Consider the following 22,965-nt stretch of genomic DNA (forward strand, 5'->3'; position numbering starts at 1 on the left):
GTGATGATCTATCGTCTCCAAGATCAAAAAAGCTTGCCATCTGTGCTCTGTATTCACTTGAATTGTAAGTTTACCTCTGGAGGTTAAGTAAAAAGCGGAAAGTATACAGGAAGGAAAAACTTCTGGTTATGAGAACTGTTTAGAGACCGAAAAGTGTGAGCAGAGCAAATAGTCTCTTAATTTAACAGAGAAGAGAAGAGAAACCATTTCCTATGCCTGAGGTTTAAGAAGGAAGTTTCTCTACCTGCTCTGAGATGTTATGTTGCGAGCACAAGCTTGCTGCAGTTCCTCACTAAGTACCACGGAAAATTCTGACCAACGACCACAACTGTGCAGCTCTTCAGCAGAAGTGTAATAAAACGAGATCACCATGCAGGATCTAAGAGACTAGATGCAAGACATCCACTTTTGGTCATTTTAAGTTTAGTTAGCATAGGAGTATGACTGTCTTTGAAATGCCTAGTGAATAGAAATTGCTAATGCTCACAGTACTTCAGTACTGACTAATTTTCCTTCAGGATTTGCAGACATCATCCTCCCATGAGAAGGTTTAAAGATTTCTTACCTCTTCTTTCTTCCCGATATTCCCAAATTAAAAAAGAGTATAAAAACCACTATTGCCAAAAAAGCATAGCAAGCTCAGAGAGAGTAAGGAATTCCAAAATGTAACAGTTTGGGTAAGTACAAAAGTCTAATTTGATACTTACAAGGACACATGAATTTACGTACAATAATCTATTGAAATAATTTAGGTTGGAATCTGCAAAGTGAAGGCCAGAAAGTGAAGCCAAGTGCTTGTGCCTGGGAAGTTGGATACACACACTCAAAGCCGACAAGTTTACTTTCATTTTTGCTTTCTTCCATGCTTTTGGCTGAGGTGACTGTCACTGAACGATGCAGTTGGGTAAGATCTGGCTTACCCTTTATTTTTTTAAGGGATGTAGTGAATGAGGCAAGACACTGTGGGATTGGGGTGATCTCACGGCATGATTACTAGAGAGCAGAGTATCTCTTAGCTTCCTCAGCAGAATACACTGGAGAGTCGCTTTTCATGGATGAACAATTTTGGTATTCTGCATTTTCTGGATAATGAACTTGCATCCTGTTCTCAGAAATGCTGATGAAACTAAATGTTAAAAAGAACTGTGCTGCAGACACAAAGTTTTGTGCTCTCTAGAGGAAAATAACTTGAACTTTTGCAAGTAGGGAATAACAGCAATAAGCAGGGAATGCAAAATTAAGTTCAACCTCTTGCACTGAGCTCCGACACTTGCCTCTTTGATGTAAAAGGGATGTCATGAAGAAATACACTAGCATCAGACACCACAGTGCAGAAACTACAGAGACGCCCACAAAACCCACAAACCCTCTTGTATTCAGAGAATACCGCTGCTGGCATACCATCTATCTGGTGAGCTACAAATGATGAACTATGGATAAAAAGAAATGGAACAGAACTATGAATAATTGGTATGGAAAACCAACCAAGAAAGCACTGCTCATTTTGCATGCTAAAAATAAGTGCCTGTGGGGAAAAAAAAAAAAAACATTTTGAGGTAATGCTGAAGATGGTTTAATGCTCTTATACACAAAGGTGTGCAAAGTAAGGTGGGAAATTAACCAACTCCACAGATGGGTCACACAGCGTTAAACAGATTCCTACCAAACTACTCTGACATTTGAGCTAAGGGAGCGATTTACAAGAAAACAATCTGGCTAATGCCGAGAAGAAAAACCAGCATACTATCTAGCTTTCTATCAATGTGTTCCAGTACTCACTGCCATGGGTGGGACAGTGACAACTGTACTGCAGGTCTGAGGGAAGTACGCTGTGCAGGTCTGCATGCGTTCTGATTTTGTGTCCTCTTTCAACCGTTCAGTTTTCTGAGTTCAGCTAATCTTGCCTTCACATCTCATTCCTACCCTCCCCATACACCAGTTTCCTCTCTCAACTCTTTGTCCCAGACTGTTCCCTCCTTACAATCTCCAGACCAACAAAGCAGCAGATTGCAAGTGGAGAACTGAAAGCATGAATTGCCCATCTGTGCCAAGAAATGAAATTGTTGGCAGTTGCCTGTAGTTATCAACAGAAACAATCAGAGGGGAAGGACAGGTATTTTAATCCCGGGCTGAAGATGGGATTTATTTGGAGGATTTGGCTACCAAGTTATTATAATTTTTAACATTTACTGAATCAAGTGAATTTCTTCTTAAAAACACTTTCCCCAAGTTTTCCCTTACCTTATTGATTTGACAATGCAGCCTTTGCAGAAACGGTGCCCACACGGCGTCTGCACTGCTTCCCGAAGGGCCATCAGACAGATCGGACACTCATATTTACTTTCCAAGGGTGGATCAAACTCCACGTCGTATCCTTGTGTTTCCTCTGTAAACGAACTCGGAGGGTTTCCAGTCCCGCTGCTGACGCTCACGCTGTCTTCTTTCGCTCCTACGCTGCAGGCGCTGGCCATGGCTGCACAGCAGCCACTTTCCAGGTCTCGGGCTCCACAACTGTTATTGCTCTGTAGCAAGCTCATAGTAGCTGATCAAGGACCACACGGAAACGCTCTGCAAGATGACAGAAAGGTGTGTTAATTTAAAATACTCCAAGACCACGAACAGAGCTTATTTCTGGCCACAAGCACTGGAACAGCGCTGCACACGCGGTTCTGCTCACAATCACCAGTTTTGAATTGTCCCAGTTTCTCTGCTGTATATCTTTTTTACTTATCTTGTGATATAAGGAAAGAGCACCGCATCCTGTCAGCCTGGGTCAAAAACACAAACACCTTTCTGTAATCTCTTTCATCTACCCAATTTCTGTAAACGGAGGAATATTCTCTCTCCTTGCTGCGCTTACTAAAAATGCCTCTACCCCTTCAGCCTTATTTACTTCTAAAGCATTCCTGGTTTCATTGAAAAGTGCTGGAAAAATACAAGTTTTATGCAATAGCAGTAGCTCAACTCCGTGTTTTCCTTGCAATGACCAAACATTGTATTTTCTGTATACAGAGATGTGCAGTATAGGTTCCCAATCAGTCGAGGTGCATATCCACAAATAAAATGTAAGCCTGGGTACCCAAACCTAGCAGGTGACACACTGCAAAAGAAATTCAGATACGCAGCACTGTTAGTAACATTTTAAAACCATCAACAGGACTTCAAATCAAGTAGGAAGCTGCACATGAGATAAGGCTAATACTTCTGCGGCTCAAAAAGTTATCTACAAACTCAACAGGTTCCTTGCTCTCCTCTGGTGTAGCTGGGAGGAAGGACAAGTGACGTGACTGCAAGAAGGGAAGATAAAAATCACACTTCCCTGAAGCGGAGTGAATGGCAGAGTAAGGCCTGTTTTTACAATACAGCTCAAAAAGCTGGTTGAATTCATGGGTTTGAAATTAAAAAATGCTGTTAATTAAAAAATGAAAAAATTTTAAAAAGCCTGTTAGTATTTCTACACTGAACGAAGGAACTTTAAAGAAAGGTTTAAACAACAAATACCAACTGTGAAACTCCAAGAAACTTTCCTCTATCCCAGTTGTTTAATTGTTACAAACATTTCCCTAGAACCCTGTTGTGGTTAATTGTCTTTAATTGACAACACCAAGTTGTCAATTAAATTATTTGGAGGCGCAAGGCAGCGTGAGCAGGCTGTGGGCTGCAGGGCCAGGCACGCAAAGCCAGGTGCCCACTAATGGCAGTGCAGACAAAGGTCTTTGGAGATGTTCACCTACTGCACTCATTGCGCCTTTTATAGCCTATTGGAGGTAGAAACCTAAGGATTAGTTGAGAGCTGGGCTGTGGGGACCATTGATCTGCATCGAGGCGGTGAGGATGCAGAATGAGTAGGGTCTGAAGTACCTGAAAAGTAGCGTTCCTGCCATTTCCAAAGCACCATCTGACAGCCTGGAGTTGTACAGCACCAGGCAGCAATGCCTGCTGCACGCAGAAATCATTCCATCGCACGGCCGTCTGGAACTGCACCCAAGGGATGAAGCTTACTTCTTCTCCAGCTCTCTGTCCCCACGTATTTATTATACCTCTATGTCATCTACCTCAACAAGCTTTACAGTCAAGGCTCCTGTCTACAGCAAATACAAACCAAACCACCAAACAACTTTCCAGCAGTTGCTTGAGGCACAGTCCCAGAATTACGAGTTTAATCCCAAGGAACTGAACACAAGTACTCAGAACAGAAAGAGAAGAATCAGTGCTTAGAAAGATGCCCCGTGAAAGAAAGTTTTTTTAGGCTGTCACCAACAGGTCTCTTTTATTTAAGAGCTGCTGCAGAGGATAATTAGTCCAGAGGCCACAATTCATGAAAAAAATCACAGGGACTAAGTTGGGCCAATGGAGGGTGAATGTGGGTATGCAGGATATTGCACGGAGCAGTGCTGCACTGAAGCCCACAGGCCAGGCTGGGTCTGAAGACCTCGCATTCTTCTATACCACAAGGGTATATTTAGTGAGGCTACGAAAGGGAAGAGGAACACGCATCCCTTTAGCCGTGTCACAAAGGAATTCAGGAAGTCGCAAGGAGGAAAATATCACAGCTTTTTACTTAAATTCAGCTGTCATATTCATTGCAAAGCGAGCTGCTCTTCCCTTGGGCTGTCTCTAGAAATAAAACCTACAATTTGAAATACTGTCCTTGTAAGGAAGAAAACAGGACCTGATTCTCGATATTTGAACGCTTTGTAGATTTCAGTGCTGTCCTCTTTGCCCATTTAAACTGTTTCTACAGACAGAGCAGATGTAGATTCAGTCTATGGAAACAAAAATCCTGTACCAGAGTCATTTTAACGAATGAGTCAGTGCAACCAGTCAACATCCCAGTCTTGCACAGAAATCCCCCTATTCAGTGATTCTCTCCACTCCCACATGGAGCTTTTTGTCCGCATTATGACCAAAGGGCTCGCAAAAAAGAGGTGCAAGTATCATTATCTCTTTATGGCCGAATTTCCCTATCTGTACAAAGGTGAAAATTAAAAAAAAAGTGATTAAGAGCCAGATCTTGAATTTTGTTCATGTTTTACATAAGGTGTGTAATAGGATTCCTCCTGCTACTCAGCTCCACTTCATTTTATCTCCAAGGACACTTCTTCCTCCATATGCATTTATAGGCATGGGACAAGGCACAGGTTTCCAAATCAAAATCCACACACACTGCTGCTACTCAGACTAGTAACCAAAGCCCAATTACTTCATCACAGTTTAAAGCAATTCCTTCACAAGTTGTAAATGCTGTAATGGGAATTTTCTGTTCCATTTTGCCCTCCAGGAGCAGAAGATAGACTCAATCTTCTTGAACAAAGCAGTGTGAGGGCAAAACCAATTAGAGAAGAATAAAATGTTAATGCTGATGGCAGGTCTTTCCCCTGACCAAGATGTAGAAGACAATTTGTATGCCTACTGTGGCAGTTATGCAAGTTTCTTCCCTGGGGAATTTAAAAAAAATTTCAGGTTAGAGAAGGATGGCCTTTAGAACCCAGCGTACATCCCAAAATTTACATCATATTGCTTTCGTTTTAATTATGAAATAGATTACCAGTGAAGTAAAACCTACCAAAACATCCCCCCGAAACCACACCAGCTTCTTGTACCATCAACAGTAGTTATCCTTTTTCCTCTGTGCTGAATCTTGAGTCAAACACAGGTGTAACTACATGTACATATTAATGTGAACACCCTGCCCACACCAGAGCCTTTAGAATTCATCCAGCTTTTTGACATGGGCAGTGTAACACAATAAACACACTCCGGTAGCGTGTTCTGTGACTTCTGTTTGGACAACACCAACCTAGCAGCCCTCACTTCGAGGAGCAACTGAAATTAAAAGAATTGCACTGTGTGGCAATTCTAACTCTTGCTAGGATGAAGCTTCTCTGGCAGAGGAAACCTGAACACAATGTTTGCTAACGCACCTGAAGCGCCGCTCCCTAGAGCTAGGAAGCCCCACCACACTCGCTGAGCAGTCAGGCAGTGGTTTTGGCTTGCACGTATGGGGTACCCAAAGTCCTTGGGCCACCAAAGGCCGGTTTTTGTTTTTGTTTGTCTCTCCAACGCAACAGCTTTACATCGTTTGGCCACAGAAAAGAAGGTGCTTTCCAGGCTAACAGGTAATGGTCAGAATGTTTGATCATGATTTATACTGCAGAAACCTGGAATGATCCATCTCTAAAGATCAAACCTGCATGTCCCCAAACCAGAGCAGACACAGGAGTCCCAAGCCCTCTTTCCCAAATTTAAGACTAAACCATAGAGAAACCTTTCTTCAGTAGGTACCCTGCGCTGTGTTGCTATTTACACTGCTGCATTACAAAATGATAAGGTTAATCTGTGACAGCACGGTCAGGCCAGAACAGCGAGCTCCTGCGCGCATAATGTACCTTACGATTCACAATTAAATTAAAAACCTTCTACACTTTAAATTACCGTGTCCAATAAAGCTCTGCAGTCTGACTCGTGAAGCCCCAAAGTAAAATGGAACTTAGCTCGGATTTTTAGAGATGTTCAAGCTCCACCTAAGAGCCACAGGATGAATTTATAAACTTTTCTAAATCAAAAGCCATTAGTGGCACAGAAGATATCTTCCAATTGCCTGGACAATTACACAACAATTTGAGTAACAGGGAGGGGATAAGACTAGGCATTGTACCCTATTTACACTGAAACAGGAAATCGTATCTTTGCGCATTTGACAAACGTGAAGGAACACTGTACAGGGAGCATAGCAGCTGTCATGAAGCAGAAAAATTTAAATATTCATCTGTAAATATTGAATAGAATTAATTTCTACATGATTTTTGCTAGAAAATTCATACTGAGTAGCCACATAAAGAAGGAAATCAATACAGAGAACTATTCCACATCCCTTTCCGTACTCGAAGTCCATAAACCTAACCAAACTGCTCTCAGCCTGGCCGACACATAGCCAGCAGAGGGCAATGCCTGCAGGCAACACTCTGCTTTTCCTCCTGCTGCCTCATTAAGAACAGTTCAGAATGCAGATTCGTGAGACTGACAGACCAGTGGAGTGACTTTGGGTGATTTGCTTATGAAGCAATACTTGCAATGCTGATTCTCAGGCGTATCAATCAATGGTCTCCTGACAAGTGATAAGCACTGCGCTCGGCAGCACTCGTATTATCAGGTTTACAATTATCATCACCATGGCCCCATCCTGGCAAAAACATAAAATGATGAAAGTTCATTTGAATTAATACCTATAAAGCACTTTCATTTCAAAGCAACCAAATAGCTGGACAAGAAAAAGCAGCAGCAGATTCAGGCAGGACTCATAACTGTGAAAAGCAGCTCCTGTTTCTTGTAAAAACCTGCAAGCACGTTACAAGCATTTTGTTATCAACCTTTTTTTCCCCCCCTCTAATATCCATACCTAGTAAGGCTTTCAGGTCCCTTGGAGAACCCATATGCTTACTATTCCTCCATGTGAAACTAAACACTAAATAAAAGCTTCTGTTTGAGGTGCATACAGCCTACCAACAACAGGGGAAGTTCATCAGGCACTGTCACTGCTCCAGTCACTGGCACGGAGTGACCTTTGGGGGCTTTCTGAACCTTTGTAAGTGGTTTCTCTTAGCTTGGAGAGAATGCTGTCAGACCTTAGTCACGTGTATCACTGACATTAGGAGACTAGAGGGAGGCATACTCCAAGTTACGAATGCATTTTATCCTACTTAACTATGTCAAAACAAATTTAATTTTATTGGGCACTGGAAGTGCCATACGCTGTGTTTAACACCAAAATATTCCATGGGTCTTTCCCTAATTAAAAAGCAAAACAAAACCCCAAGCCCTTCTTCAGCTGACTAAATTCTAGAGATATTTCACTGAGAATCGTCCAGATTAGCAAAAACAAGGCAAGCATTATGAGTGAGGAAAACAGTACTGTTCAAACTCTTTACTTTGGCAGAGACTCTCTGCTCTCTTTGGCCTCTGCCATCCCGCTGCACATTGTGACATGTGTCGTGCCTCTCTGTATTCCTCCACAGATCTGCTGAGAAGTTAAGATGCTGTCAGAATGCAGACAAGGTAAACATTAGGACAGAAAGTACTTCAGAAAGAGGTAGGGAAAAGTAGAGCTACGAACAAATGTCATTTCTGCAAGGCACGGGCTCCAGAGTGGATTTAATTATCATCTACCTCGACCAGCAGTCAGCCCGTATGCGGCATTAGTAAAATTATTTGAGGCACTGGGAAAGTAAACAGCGAGCTAGGCACACATCCTGAAACAGCTCAAGCGTTTCCCCTTTTCACTCTGCCTTACGTTTACTTTTATTTTCTTTTTGATGTGCTTTATACTCAGGAGCTTGTATCCCTAGCTTTAACACTCCGGATCTAAAACCTTTTTATATTCGCATAGCTAATGTGTGCTCCTGAGATACAGAAGCTATGCTTCTTGATGTGCTAGCAAGTTCAACAGGTGAAGAAAAAGCGTGTTTTTTCGGCCATTTTTTCACTCTGAAGTTCTGGCAGCAGGCAGCTGCTGTGCGTATGTCCTTTTTAAGCACAGTAAGAGCTCATTTAAGCAGAGAGCAGGGCTGCAAGGCTGCAGCGCTGCACACCCCAGCCCTGTCCATGCCTCGGCCTCTCCCTCTCCCCCTTCCCCTTCCCATGCCGAGCTCGTCCCAGCGGCTCCTCAGCAGCAAAGCGCTGCGGGGGAGCTCCCGTCCCCGCATGGAGCCCGGCCCGAGCCCCGCTCCGTGTGGGCGCCGCTCAGGCCGCGCCCCGGCCCCGGCAGCCGCCCGCTCCCCGCTGGCCCCGCGCCCCGAGCCCCGCTCCCTCCGCCCGGGCAGCGCCGCGCCCCCAGCCCCGTTCCCCGTCCCCGTCCCCGTCCCCCGTCCCCGTTCCCCGTCCCCCCTCTCACCGCCGGCCGCTCCCCGCCGGCGCCGCTTCCGCCTTCTCCTCGGCAGGCAGCGGGGCGGCGGCCGCACGGCCCCACAGAGGGCCCGGCCCCGCGGCAGCGCCGCCTGCCGGAGCGGGGCCCCGGAGGGAGGCTCCGGGGAAGTGAAAAAGCGGGCGGGCTGCGGCTCCGTCCACGCGAGGGGGAATTTCGATGCCTGCCGCGGTGGCTTTCATGGGCCAGCACCCCAGGCTAGCACGGATTCCAACCCTAGAGGTGCTCCTGTTCCCTGGGTCAGGGGAGCAGGCACTGGGGGCACGGCTCTGCGGTGATGTGAGGGGTCCCTGACAGAGCTATGGGCTCCTGCCCTCACCAACACTGCCCGCCTGCCCCAAATGCTGAGCGGGCAGGCTGCTGCCGCTTAGAAAAGGCTTACGGCAGCCCCTAAGACACCCCTCTGGGCACTGCTTATGTCCTCAGGATTACTGAGGACATCTGCCAGGACCCACAAGGGAGCGAACAGTTAGAGGAGAGGGGCAGAAATTGCACAACCAGTGTCCTCATATGGGACTCCAAAGTGTGACAAGAAACAAAGAGTTATTTTGAATGTAATTTCACAACATTTATGGACCCTTTGCTGGGCAACTGGCTGAATTTCAGAGCCATCTTTTTTCACTGCTGAATGGACAAATTATTATGTTATTTTCATCATCTGTAAAATTAAGAAATTTATCATTCCATAGCTTTGTAAAACAGATACCCATAGACAGACAGTTTTCTATGGCCCAAATCTACAGTTTTTAGTAATCTGTTAGGCAGTCTGAGCACTGATGCTCGGTTTATTTGGGTTGGGAAGGAATCTGAGGAACGGATCTGGAGTTCCTATTCCAAATGTAAATGAAGTGCCTTTTTTCAGTGCAGTTGCCCAATCTGTATGTTTTATGGCAAGCTTAGGCCCACAGTCACGTATCAATGCCCATATTGCAACACGAAGCAGTGCAGAAATCCTGTTCTCCACGCGGTGGTGCCAGTTGCACAGGGAAAACATTTTCCAGCACTGGATCTGTGCATTTGAGCTGTTGAGCAATTATGCTCATACAGACATAAAACACACCTAAAGCTGTAGCAATTTGAGATCAATTAAAGCCTTGTTTGCCTGCAGTATCCCTACAAGACAATATTTTTTCAAGACGATTTCCTGGGTACACTGGAAGTAAAGTGCTTGACTACGCTCACGTGTGCTCACCTGGCTGATTTGATGATCTGGGGCTGTTCGTGCCAGACCTCGGGCTTGCAGGGAGTGGGGCCAGTAGCCAGCTACCAAGGTGAAGTTTTGAATAAGCACCCCAGAGGGACAGATTTGCTAAACTACTTCTCAAAGAGCCCCATATCCCTCAACGCTAACAATGCATATTGTCAGTGAGCAGCATCTGCTGTTTCAAGATAAGGGAGGAAACCAGCATGTGTCTGCAGCGAGTGATGTTGATTGATATCTGGCGCCGCAGCCTGACCTGATATCTTTTTGAAAAGGTCTCTCAAAATGCCAGGGAGTGGTAGTGAAAACAAGCAGGTTGTTAAGAAGTCCTGGCAAAACAGGGGGAGCAGAATTGCTGGGCTCAGGACCGAGCAGCATGATCTTCTGCATGGTCAAGAAACACCTCAGTCAGGACATCCTTGTCCTATCCTGCCTTGGCCTGGGAGCAACCTCTGGGATTTCTGTTCCACCTTGCCCTGACACATTCAGTTGTTCCTACTGCCACCTTGGGACCTTGTGTGAGTCAGAATCTGAGCAAGGTTATCAGGGTTTGGCCCCAAACTTTGTTTTCTTTGCCCTTACATCACTTGTTTCGGCATGAATCATTGCACTTGGCTACTGGAGGTGTTGGCCTCTCATGTGGCACAGTACAAGTGACTGACTCGGGTCTAACTACACTCCTCTAAGAATTGTCATAAGTCTTACAACCATCTTACAACCAGGAGCAACTGATGTTCTACAAGATCAAAGGCGATAATAGGGCAGGAATCCTCCCACCTTTTTTACCTGTAGCAAGTGTTGCTGTTGCAAGCTCCTACTTCCGGAGTGTGAGTTGGAAGGGCTTGGTGGATCATTAAAATCTGTTGCACAATGTTATGCGTGGAGCCCGAAATCTTTCGGGGTGTTGTTGTGTGGCAGAATTGGTTTTCTCACACGGAGACAGTTGCTCAGACAGTAGCTCTGTGGAAACCAAGCACGAGCGTTCAGCTCTACTGCCCACTCTTTGTGGACACTTGAGGCCTACGCCTGGTGTAGTATGTCACACAAGTCACTCCGAATATACAACTGGTTTTCACATTGGTGATTTGTTCTCCTGTCTGGGCTTTTCAAGATGTCACCAGCTGGGTAATATCTCTGAAGGTGAGATACTTGGATCAGCAGGAAGGACAGCAGAAAGGACACTGTTGTCTGTCTACGCAACCCCCAGAAGCTTGGCTGACCTAGAAAGCAGGCAGCTGGCCTTCAGTGAGAGCTGTGGTGTGTGACAGCAGTGTGACCAGACACCAGGGGCTCCTCTCTGATAGCTGACAGAGAAGAATCTAGCTCTGAAGCTAGAAAGAAGAAAGCCGAATGCAAAACTTTGTGTTAACAAACAGTGCAGGTGCTCCTCAGAGAGGCTCTGCATACTTATCTCAGAGCCCAGGAGCCTCACACGAGAAGACCTTGTTTTTATGAATTTTGTGGTTAAGCCTCACAAATTGCCAGGTGCCACCTGGATTTGAGAGTTCTGTATTGTGTTTAGTTGAAGTAACCTGTGGTTAGCAGCAGGGTGGTACTGGGAGCTCGGAGGGACAGGGATAAGTGAGATAAACAGCACTGCAGTGTCTTTAAAAAGCAGAGGGGCAAAGAAGGAGCGAGAGCACGCATGAGAGAGAGCACGCAAGCTTGAAATTTGGAGCAAACCGAGCAGACATAGCCGCAGCTCTGCGCTCTGACAGTGAGCTAAAGGTAGGCTGGCAGTACTAATGACAGCAACCCAGGTGCTTGTAGGACATCCAAGTGTTGATTCATTTTTCCGATTTTAATGTGCAGGTCAATGATTTTATTTTATATGTGCAGTGAGACTATTCATAAAGCAAGGTCTTCCTTGGCATGAGTAAAAGTATTATAATCTTGCTGTTCTTCAGAAGTGTATGAAATATTGTGAGCTGGGAAGGGATTTCTTTTTCCCCTTTCAAGGTAAAAAGAGGTGATACTGAACACAGCTGTCAGAGTTGATTAAATAACCATGGCTGGGGTTCATGGCTGGGGTTCACTCTGTAAGAATCAGAGCGGGATAAATAGCAAGGAGAAAGATTGTTTGCTGTGACCCTCAACTAGAATAACAGACCAAAGGCAAATCTATCAGGAAATATTCCCAGCACTGGGAATATTTCTAGCTCTCCTGAGAGAGCTGCTGAAAACTCCACTGCCTGGGAGCCAGGCAATTCAAAGTGTTTGATGAGTAGCCTGCTGGCAGGTATTATCTCCTGCAGAAGATGAAGGTCGGGTGACCTGAAAGGGCTTGTTGGTCATTCATTTATTGTGAGGCATGTTCAATGAAGGCAAAAACAAAAAACAAACAAAAAAAAAAAAAAAAAAAAAGAAGAAAAAAAAACAACCAACCAACCAAAAAAAAAAAAAAAAAGAAAAGAAAAAACCACACAACAAAGCCCACAAGAAACTGTTTGAACTTTTCTCTTTTCTTGAGCAGAAGTAACCCCTGTCTGATTCAGCTGATGATTAATAGCATCGGCCATGGGTTTGGAGGTCAGCACGGTACCACGGTGGCACTTAGGCAAAAGGCCAGATGAGGAGAGAAAGTATTAAATATTTTGCTCTAAATGTATTCAGTGGTGGTTATTTCTTTACAATGAATTAGATATAACCCTGAGGAGGCATTGCTTGTGGTTTGAGACACTCTGAAGTTGCTGCGGGAGATGACTTTGCGTAGGTGTTATGTGGCAGAAAGGGATCTGTGGCCAGCACAGGGCACCTAGCTCTGCAGCTAACAGAGCGTCCGTGCTATCTGTAGGAAAGCAGGGCTATTCAGGGGCAAGCAGGTTGTTGCTCAGTGGATAGATTTTACCACGTCTGCCACAGGACGCAGCCAAGAAAGGGGGACGGTATCAATGCTGTGATGTATCTGGGCACAGCTGCGCATGGCAGATCTGTGGGCAGCAGAGCACAAGCAAGCATGTTGCCAGGCTGCCTCGGCGATGGCAGCAGGGGATGCAGTGCAGACCGTGATGTTCAGCAGCACGGGCAGGTAGATGCAGCAATGCAGGCAGATGGGGACAGCAGTATGGGCAGCTTGTTCTCACTGGGATGAAATGAAGAGAAGCTGGGAAGGAAACAAACCTTACTTTTAGTTGCCAAGGCCTAATGAACAATTTTGAACTTAAACAGAGCTCTTAAGGAAAAAGCTGAGTAGACCGATTTGTCATTCTGGGTCTGGAACTTTATCAAAGCATGCTGTCCTTCCCCAACTGACTGTGAAAGGTTGTGCAGAAATGTTGCTTTATTGAAGGGTTATAAATGAAATAATCTCAGAAACACCCTGAGCATCATCACTTTAGACCATGGCTTGGATGCATTTCTTATGAAGGACACCTTCCAAATAGACACAGAACTGAGATTTCTAGCAAGTTAATGGCTAAGTGGGGATGTAATCAATCAGAGAAACCAAAGCCATACCCATGTAATTTCTCATTCAGCGTATATAGTCTTAATGTTTAGTTTTTCTCTCTCTTTTTTTTTTTTTTTTCTCACCCCAATCATATTAGGAAATATAATTTAATCTTCTCTATGCTGTTTGTTCACCTTCAGCACTTCTCATAGTCAGGTAATGAAAAACAGGTTAGTCACTTTTGTATTTGTTTCTACAAGATTTTGTTTTCTAAGTCTGATGCAGTAGCACAAAGTTTCAGTGTTTGAAGTGAAAGTCTTGTATTTATTTTTATACAATACCATATTCCCATGGCAACCACACTGATATTACTTTTGGTTGCGTCTCTATGGAAGCTAAAATTGGGGTCAAATTTGAGCAGACATTTACAGCTTTCCAGTACCAGTAATCCTTACAAACAGAGTTCTCAGCAGGGTACTTAAACAGATGACTAACTTGAAATGTATAAATATTCTCTCTAGAGCAAATATGCAGCCAGTATAAATTGCCGTATCTCCTTTAGAATCCAGGGAACTATAGTGCTTTACATCGACAGAGGATACACTCCTACAGCTCTAATGGAGCCACTCACATTCAGCATGCACATACTAAAGTACCTTACAAAATTGAGGTCTGAATAAAGTCTACATAGGGACTGAGTTGTGTGTGCTGCTCCGCCTGTGTAGAAGGGCATGCATTAGACACTTGAGCTCAGAATCGAGGACTAAGAAGTGGTGTGAGAGCAGTGGTCTCAGTGACTTAAATAATATAGCATGAGACAGACAAAATTGTGTCTTGAATTGGCCACGCTGGTTTAGTTTCATGTGAAAAAGTCACCACACTTTCAGAATGTAATTCTGCTCTCTGATAGCTTTACTTATGGCAAGCCCCGTCAGGTATAAGAAGAAAGAGACAGATATTAGGGATATTAGTACCTGATGTCTAATGGCTCTATGCAGTGTGCATTGGTGTTGTAATGGACTGTGGATGCCTCAGCATGAAAGGCAAAACACAGTCAGGTGCTTATCTGAGGAACTGAGTGGACATCCACATGTGGGCCCCTCAGGTCAGTAGGTGTCTTGGCCGAGAAGGTAACTTACCTTCAAAGCATTTCTCAGTTAACGTGGATGTGCTTATGTACTGGCATTATTTCTCATTTTGAAGAATAAGATAACTTACAGCTTCCTTCTCTTTCTTAGGTGATTTGGTTTCTGACACACTGGAGATGTCGATAGCATCACAGATGGACCTGCCTGAAGAGATTCAGCATCCTTATACAAAATTTTCTGAATGGAAATTCAAGCTGTTTAAAGTGAGACCATCTGAAAAAACATTTTCTGATAACAGCCAGTGCATAAATAAGGATCAGGCAGAAGAGGTAGCTTCTACAGACAAAGGCATCATGCTGCATAAAGATGAAGGAGTTCCAAGAGGAGAAAAAATTCTGACACAGACGGACTTAATGGGCAATAGGCAGGCACTTGGGAAAGATGCCAATGACATGAAAATACAAGACAACACAGAGCATCAGAACAACCTGAAGCAACTTTGCCGCATCTGTGGAGTTTCATTTAAGAGTGACTGTAACAAGAGAAGTCATCCAGTACATGGGCCAGTGGACGATGAAACTCTGTGTCTTCTGAGAAAGAAAGAGAAAAAAGCAACCTCTTGGCCAGATCTTATCGCTAAGGTTTTTAAGATTGATGTGAGAGGGGATGTTGACACTATCCATCCCACTCGATTTTGTCACAACTGCTGGAGTATTATCCACAGGAAATTCAGTAACACTCCATGTGAAGTGTATTTTCCTAGGAACAGCACGATGGAGTGGCAACCCCACTCTGCAAACTGTGATGTGTGCCACGGTACCAGCCGGGGAGTCAAAAGAAAAAGCCAGCTACCCAGCGTACAACATGGCAAACGTGTGAAGACCATTGCAGAACGTGCTCGAGTTAACAGAGGCGGAAAGAACCAAGCACAGATAAATAACAAAAATGTAATGAAAGAGATCACCAACTGCAAGAATACACATCTCAGCACCAAGCTGCTTGCGGTTGATTACCCAGTAGATTTCATTAAATCCATCTCTTGCCAGATTTGTGAACATATTTTGGCAGATCCAGTGGAAACAACATGTAGACACTTGTTTTGCAGAACTTGCATCCTTAAATGCATCAAAGTTATGGGCAGCTATTGCCCCTCCTGCTGGTATCCTTGCTTCCCTACTGATCTGGTTACCCCAGTGAGATCGTTCCTGAACATCCTTGATAGCCTGAGCATAAGATGCCCTGTAAAGGAATGTGATGAAGAGATCTTGCATGGAAAATATGGCCAGCACCTCTCCAGCCACAAGGAGATGAAAGATAGAGAGCTCTATAGCCACATAAACAAAGGTGGCCGACCGAGGCAGCATCTTCTGTCTTTGACCAGGAGAGCTCAGAAACATCGTCTGAGAGAACTGAAATGTCAAGTCAAGGCTTTTGCTGAGAAAGAAGAGGGTGGTGATATAAAGGCCGTATGCATGACTTTGTTCCTGCTAGCTTTAAGAGCAAAAAATGAACACAAACAAGCAGATGAATTGGAGGCTATAATGCAAGGGAGGGGATCTGGACTCCACCCTGCTGTCTGCCTGGCAATCCGAGTCAACACGTTCCTCAGCTGTAGCCAATATCACAAAATGTATAGAACTGTAAAAGCTGTCAGTGGGAGGCAGATTTTCCAGCCACTGCATGCTCTTCGCACTGCTGAGAAAGCTCTCTTACCAGGTTATCATCCATTTGAGTGGAAACCTCCCTTGAAAAGCGTCTCCGCTAACACAGAAGTGGGAATTATAGATGGACTATCAGGATTGCCACTCTCAATTGATGACTACCCAGTAGACACAATTGCGAAGAGATTTCGATACGATACAGCCTTGGTTTCTGCCTTAAAGGACATGGAAGAAGAGATCTTGGAGGGCATGAAAGCAAAAAACCTGGATGACTATTTGAATGGTCCCTTCACTGTGGTCGTAAAAGAGTCCTGTGATGGAATGGGAGATGTCAGCGAGAAGCACGGAAATGGGCCTGCTGTCCCAGAGAAGGCCGTTCGCTTTTCTTTTACAGTTATGAACATTTCTATAGCCCATGGGAACGAAAGGGTAAGGATCTTTGAAGAGGTAAAGCCCAATTCAGAGTTATGTTGCAAGCCCTTGTGCCTTATGCTGGCCGACGAATCGGATCATGAAACTCTGACGGCGATCCTGAGCCCTCTCATAGCAGAAAGGGAGGCTATGAAGAACAGCGAACTGCTACTTGAAATGGGAGGCATCCTGAGAACATTCAAATTCATCTTTCGGGGTACAGGATATGATGAGAAACTTGTACGGGAAGTGGAAGGGCTGGAGGCCTCAGGTTCCACCTACATCTGTACCCTCTGTGACGCGACCCGCCTGGAGGCGTCCCAGAATTTGGTCTTCCACTCCATCACCAGGAGCCACGCTGAAAATCTGGAGAGGTACGAAATATGGAGATCCAACCCTTACCACGAATCTGTTGATGAGCTCCGTGACAGAGTGAAGGGTGTTTCAGCCAAACCTTTTATTGAGACTGTGCCCTCCATAGACGCGTTGCACTGTGACATTGGCAATGCAACGGAGTTCTACAGGATTTTCCAGATGGAGATCGGTGAAGTCTACAAGAATCCCGATGTATCTAAAGAGGAGAGGAAGAGATGGCAGTTGACTCTTGACAAACACCTCAGGAAGAAGATGAACTTAAAACCGATGATGAGGATGAGTGGAAACTTTGCGAGAAAGCTCATGTCCAAAGAGACGGTAGAGGCAGTATGTGAATTAATAAAGTGTGAGGAAAGGCATGAAGCCCTGAAGGAACTAATGGACCTTTATCTGAAAATGAAACCAGTGTGGCGATCTTCATGCCCTGCCAAGGAGTGCCCAGAATTGCTGTGCCAGTACAGCTACAATTCACAGCGTTTTGCTGAGCTCCTGTCTACAAAGTTCAAGTACCGATATGAAGGCAAGATCACAAATTATTTCCACAAAACCCTTGCTCATGTTCCTGAAATCATTGAAAGAGATGGGTCCATTGGTGCCTGGGCAAGTGAAGGAAACGAGTCTGGAAACAAACTGTTTAGGAGGTTCCGAAAAATGAATGCCAGGCAGTCTAAATTCTATGAAATGGAGGACGTCTTGAAGCATCACTGGCTATATACATCTAAGTACCTCCAGAAGTTCATGAATGCTCATAAAACATTAAGAAGCCAGGGCTTCACCATCGATCCAGAAGATAGTTTAGGTGATTCCTTGCCGCTGGAGGTCTCTATGGAAAGCAATGATTCAGAGGAACTCTAAACGTAAAATGTGTTTGGCGTTGGGTTTGTGATGGTGTCTTCCTGTGAGGAGACAGCTTCCTTCTCAGGCCTGTAGAGGTACAGGGAAGTGTGAAACTATCATCTTTATACTCTATATAAAGGTGCTGAGTGGAGTTTAATAAAATACCGTGTCTGTTGGGAGCTTCCGAAGGAGGCAATGCAGTGGTGCATTTACCAGTCATTATGTGAGAGGGAAGTGGAAACAAATTGCAAAGAAGCATCTCCAGTTTATTTTGGTCTCAGCGTTGTTTATACATGAGAAAGCCAAAGTAAACGAGGTTTTATAGAGAGCAATACTTCGGAATTAATATGATTCTGGAGAGTTATGACACTTGCTGAAGAAGTGAGCATGGCTATTTGTTCTGTTTGCATTTTTTAAACTATTTTGCTATTTACTTTTCAAGAAGGTTTGATTACTTTATTGATGGTTATTTGGCTTTTATAAGTCAAGGTCTGGCAGTGAGACAGTTGGGTAATTGTTCTGGGATAAAGTTCAGGTATTTTTATATGATATATTGACTAAAGATGCAAACTTTGATTTCAAACGTTTAAAAGTATTATTTAACACTTAGATTGTAGTACTGCTTAGGAGCAGGTGGTGGTATCAGCAAGGTAATTTACTATATAAAGATATAGGAAAGGTAACTATAATATTTTAAAGATATTTTTATCATAGTCCATTTACTCTAAAATGCAAACCAGTTTTTGTGCTCCTAAATCAGCATTTGCAGTGCCTTGTGCTTATTTCACTATTCAAAGTACACTCAAGCTCTGCTGTGCAGCTTGTTGCTTGATATGCATTTTAGATTTTGATGGTAACCTCAGCATATAGGATAATTTGTATCTGTAATTTTAATGGGTGGATTCCTGGCCTTACTGAAGTCACCAGTAAATCATCATGTATACCCACAGTTTCACCAGGTGACTACGAATCACAGCAGAGTGGTGGTTTCTTAGGGGATGGGCATTAACTCGACCAGGTACATGTCAGTGTTCTGATTTTCTCTGTTAGAATAGTTCACTGACCACTTGCGACATGCTCTGACAGTGTGCCATACTGAGCTTTTTCACATCTGGGATATGTCACTTACAGTCTCATTTTCTAGATATATAAAATGGGAATGACATTTATTAACCTCAAGGATAGTTTGCATAAAGGCGTAGTGGGAAAACAATGAGCTGCAGCTGATTGTATTTTACATCATTACAACAATGTTTAGTTAGCAGTCCTCTACATATAAAATTATACTATATTAGGAGCACCATTATGTCGGTGGTATTTGCCTTTCTGAAGTGTCATAGCTGTGTGACTGAAGGCCGCTTCGATCAGATGAGATTGCACTGGTAATCCTTGTGGATAAAGTAGTTTTTCATTAGCAGCCATGGGTAAAAGGGTTTCAAAGTTAACTTGTATAAGCGTTGAGATTTGGAAACTAAAATATTTCTGGACCTATCACCTCTGTAAGGGAACAGGTCTAGACCCTCATTCAGCAAAGTGTTCAAGTGCAAGCTTACATTCAAGTGTGTGAGTTGACCATTGAATGCAAGCATGCTTACATCTTAAAAATATTTTAAAACATTAAAATTATATGAATTTAATTTAATGATTTGGTCAAGAAATATACTCAGCAGTATCTGAGATACCTCTAAACCACTTAGCCTTTCTGAAATAAGAATAAATGCTTGAACAATCAAAGCACAGATCTAAAAGAACCTGCATTTGTTTTTATTTTGATGTGGCAGGAGCTGGTTTGTGAGTGTGGAGATACAACATGTTTAAAGAATGGATGGTCTGAGGTTTGGGTAGTAGTATCTTGCTCATGTTATTTAATCCATCTTTGAAGGTCTGGTATTTACTGTTTATGGACTATGAAAAAGTAGGATTAAGTGTTAGTAACTAGTACAAATATCAATAATATTCTGATTATGCCTTTCATTAGATTTTATTATTTTAAATCCTAATTTTTTAAGTATTTTGTAATTTAGGATTTGGTTTTTATATGTTGTTGTCTTTAAACATAGTTTAATATTAAGTCAAAATTTTGGGCTGGAAATAATGCCTTTTGCTTAAAAGTTTTTCTTGTCTAAGCAGTCATAAGAACTGCAGTTTTTTGTAGGTTTTTCCATGTACATCTGCACTTACTGAATGTTCTTTTCAAGATTAAATTATTTCTTTCAATTCTTTGAATAAAACAAGTATTTCCCATAGAACATAATTGCCAGGTTTACATAAGTATCATTTTTTACCAATAAATGCAGACAACAAGTACTTCTGTTTCCCATAGAGTAAAAATATCAGGTATACGATAAAGAACATCCTTTAGATGTAAATGCAGACAAAATTTGTATTATTATTTTTTTTGTCTCTAGTGTTTCATTATGCAAATACTTGCACGCTTTTTTTTTTTTTTTTTCTTTGTGTGCTTATGTGGGGCAACTATAACACCTTAGGTTTTATCCTTGCCTCTACTTGAATAACCAATAACCCAAAGCCTGGTTTAACAGTCCTGACTCAGCTCATGGTGGTTTTCACCGCCTTTAAGTGGTTTATATATTCATCCTGCCTTTGCATGGGAGTGAACTTCACCCACAAGAAATCCTGACCTGTTCCTTGCATTGCATATGTGCCACTGGAGAGACAGGCCAGACTTTGGTCATTTTGCACATGTAATTTCAGTGACTTCACTGACATTTTCAAATTCCGAATTCACTTTTACAAGCTGCTTATACAAGAGCAAGCGATTTGTCTCACTGCCTTCAAAAGGGCTGAGTAAATGTTATCCATATATGTATGATTTCTCAAGACCAGCCTTAGATCCTGGCTGAACTCAACAGGCTGAACTGTGCATGGGACAGGCCATGGGCATTCAGGGACATGCAAAATTATTCTTTTGTGAGATGTTATTGAGCCATCAGGACGCATTTCACATTCCACCAAGTATAGGAAGAACAGTTGACACAGACAACTATTGCTATTCTTTTTCCTTTTCCTTAGACTTGAATCTAGTTTAATCTTTTCTTCTTTTTCCCCTTGTTGACATTTCCTGTAAATCAAGAGACTCTCTTTGAGAGTTTTGAACTCATTAAAACAAACAGCACTGAAAGAGTAGGTACCTGCAAGTGAAGCTTTGTAAACAGGAATAAAATAACAATGCTGCTTGCACACTGGCATGCATCTGAAGGCAAACAAATTTTGACTGCAGACAGGTGCATCATTTGTTTACTCAGACTATTGTTAAGCATTTTGGTTTTGAAGAGGCTTTAGAAAAGTGGAGACACTTTTATTCATGGCACTCCCTCAAACCTTCACATTTTCTTTTTTAATGCTAATACTTGGTACAAATCCTTCAGTAGTTACTTCATGGTGAATGCTTTTATTGTTTTGAAATTGTATTGACTGCATTTTTTTTAATACAATGACATTATGTATCTTGTTTTGTTTGGTTTTATTCAAGGGCTCTATATTGTGAATTGCTTTGTCATGAAACGATGTGAACTATGTTGGAAGCTATGATTCTGGTTTCACATATTTTTTCCTCACAGGACTAATTCTATTGACTTTGAGCAAATCAGCGTTGACTTCTAGTCAGGTAGTTTGGACACAAATTCTGGATATTTACAGCTTCCCAATTTCTGACTGTGCTGAGTCCTGTGTGATGTCTCACAGCATGGCTTCATCGTTCTGCTTTTTCTTATTGTACCGGAGTTACTTTATTCATAAAATCTGTTTAAAATAAAAGCGTTGTAAATATTGAAGTTTCTGGATTTGGATTTCTTATCAGTTTTTCACCTGTGCACATAATTTCATGATAACAGTCTCGCTTTTCATTCAAATTTTGGATGCGTTTCATATTTGGACAGTTCTAATACTCAGAGACTACAGCTGGGATCCCAGTCCTGTTCCAAAGTCACCAAGTTAACATAAATGAAGATTGCTCTGTGCATCTCAATAGTCCTTTTAGCACCTTTCTTCACAGGCAGCTGTTTGAGAGAAAAATAAAACCAGTTTCATTTAGTCTGTAAATTACTTCTGCTTCATTTACAAACGCCACCCCTGTGTTTGTTTAAAATCAGCCTTGCACTGTTACATCCATACTGCTACGTTAAGCTTCTTTACTGGCTTCTATGCATCCTTGACATCCAATTTTGGCTCCCTGACATAGACTTAGCTGCAAAAATTAGTTTCAATCTACCTTTTAGTTCGTGATTTTTAGTTCCCCTTTACTCCAGTTAGGAAAACCTTACTTCCCCTGCAATGATATCTCAGGGTCAAAAAATGTACATAAACCAACTAGTCTGGATGGAATTAATGATAAGCAAATTGAGCATTTACATTATTAGCTACCTGATTTCCTGCTGCAATCAGGTAATTAGACATCTAATTCCTAGACTTTATGTAACCAACTTAGTTCTTTCAGCTGACCGTGAATAAAATTTGGTGGATGGAAAAAATTAGAAACCATAAAAAAAACCAACAAACAAACCCAATCCCCAGAGAGCTTCCTGGTAAATTAGGATGATTTAATTCCTTTATTTCTAAATCCATACATAATAACTGACTGAACTTTACTTTCCATGTATTCTCATTAGAACCAGAATCAGATGAAGAATAATGAGGCCTAACATCGTTCTTCTTCAGCGCACAGCTTCAGATGACTGAGTGTGGCACGATTTTCAGAGCTGACCAGCTGCAACTCCTGAGTGGGGCAGCTTCTCTACCTTCTGCATCAAGCTTAATATCATCTGTAGTCTGAAAAGACACAATAGAAAGGATTTAATCAGCACTTTATCTAGCAGCAACAGGAGAGAGGCCAAGAGGTGAGATGGCTGTATTTTCAGTGCCCGGCCCTTCCTGCAAAGATGGGCATTTTGAGCCAGTGGACAAGGGCATACAAGGACAGCTACCACCTGAAGGTGGCCCTGCACACGTGGTAGTGGCCAGTGTTCTCTTCTTCCTGTGTACACGTGTGTTTTGAGAAATTTGAAGGTTTATAACATGATTATCTTGCTTTTTGTTAAAGAAAAGAGGGGCTTTGGTGTCACAAC

The 22,965-nt window shown here is 42.9% G+C and overlaps 2 protein-coding genes across 6 annotated transcripts in view; one reads left to right on the top strand and one right to left on the bottom strand.

The window, feature by feature from the left end:
* Positions 1–22,965, bottom strand: part of TRAF6 (TNF receptor associated factor 6) — a 354,850-nt gene that overhangs the window by 10,878 nt on the left and 321,007 nt on the right. For 4 of the 5 annotated variants that reach the window (XR_004253308.1, XM_032188211.1, XM_032188214.1 and 1 more), the window contains one exon: positions 2,242–2,568. Coding sequence is in view for 4 of the 5 variants with exons in the window: in XM_032188211.1 (XP_032044102.1) it covers positions 2,242–2,537 (296 nt within the window). In the remaining variant the exon portion in view is untranslated. Of the gene's footprint in view, positions 1–2,241; positions 2,569–8,890; positions 8,956–22,965 lie in introns of those variants that run through there. The other variant, XM_032188213.1, reaches the window with a different exon arrangement.
* RAG1 (recombination activating 1) lies at positions 14,774–17,899 on the top strand. The gene has a single exon (XM_032188210.1). It carries the CDS (start codon positions 14,774–14,776, stop codon positions 17,897–17,899), a length of 3,126 nt encoding a protein of 1,041 aa, XP_032044101.1.

Source organism: Aythya fuligula, chromosome 5, assembly GCF_009819795.1.
Source record: "Aythya fuligula isolate bAytFul2 chromosome 5, bAytFul2.pri, whole genome shotgun sequence".
NCBI lineage: Eukaryota > Metazoa > Chordata > Aves > Anseriformes > Anatidae > Aythya > Aythya fuligula.

Excerpts from the sequence above, each read along its gene's own strand:
- RAG1 (XM_032188210.1), top strand. The coding sequence starts at position 14,774 with ATGTCGATAGCATCACAGATGGACCTGCCTGAAGAGATTCAGCATCCT.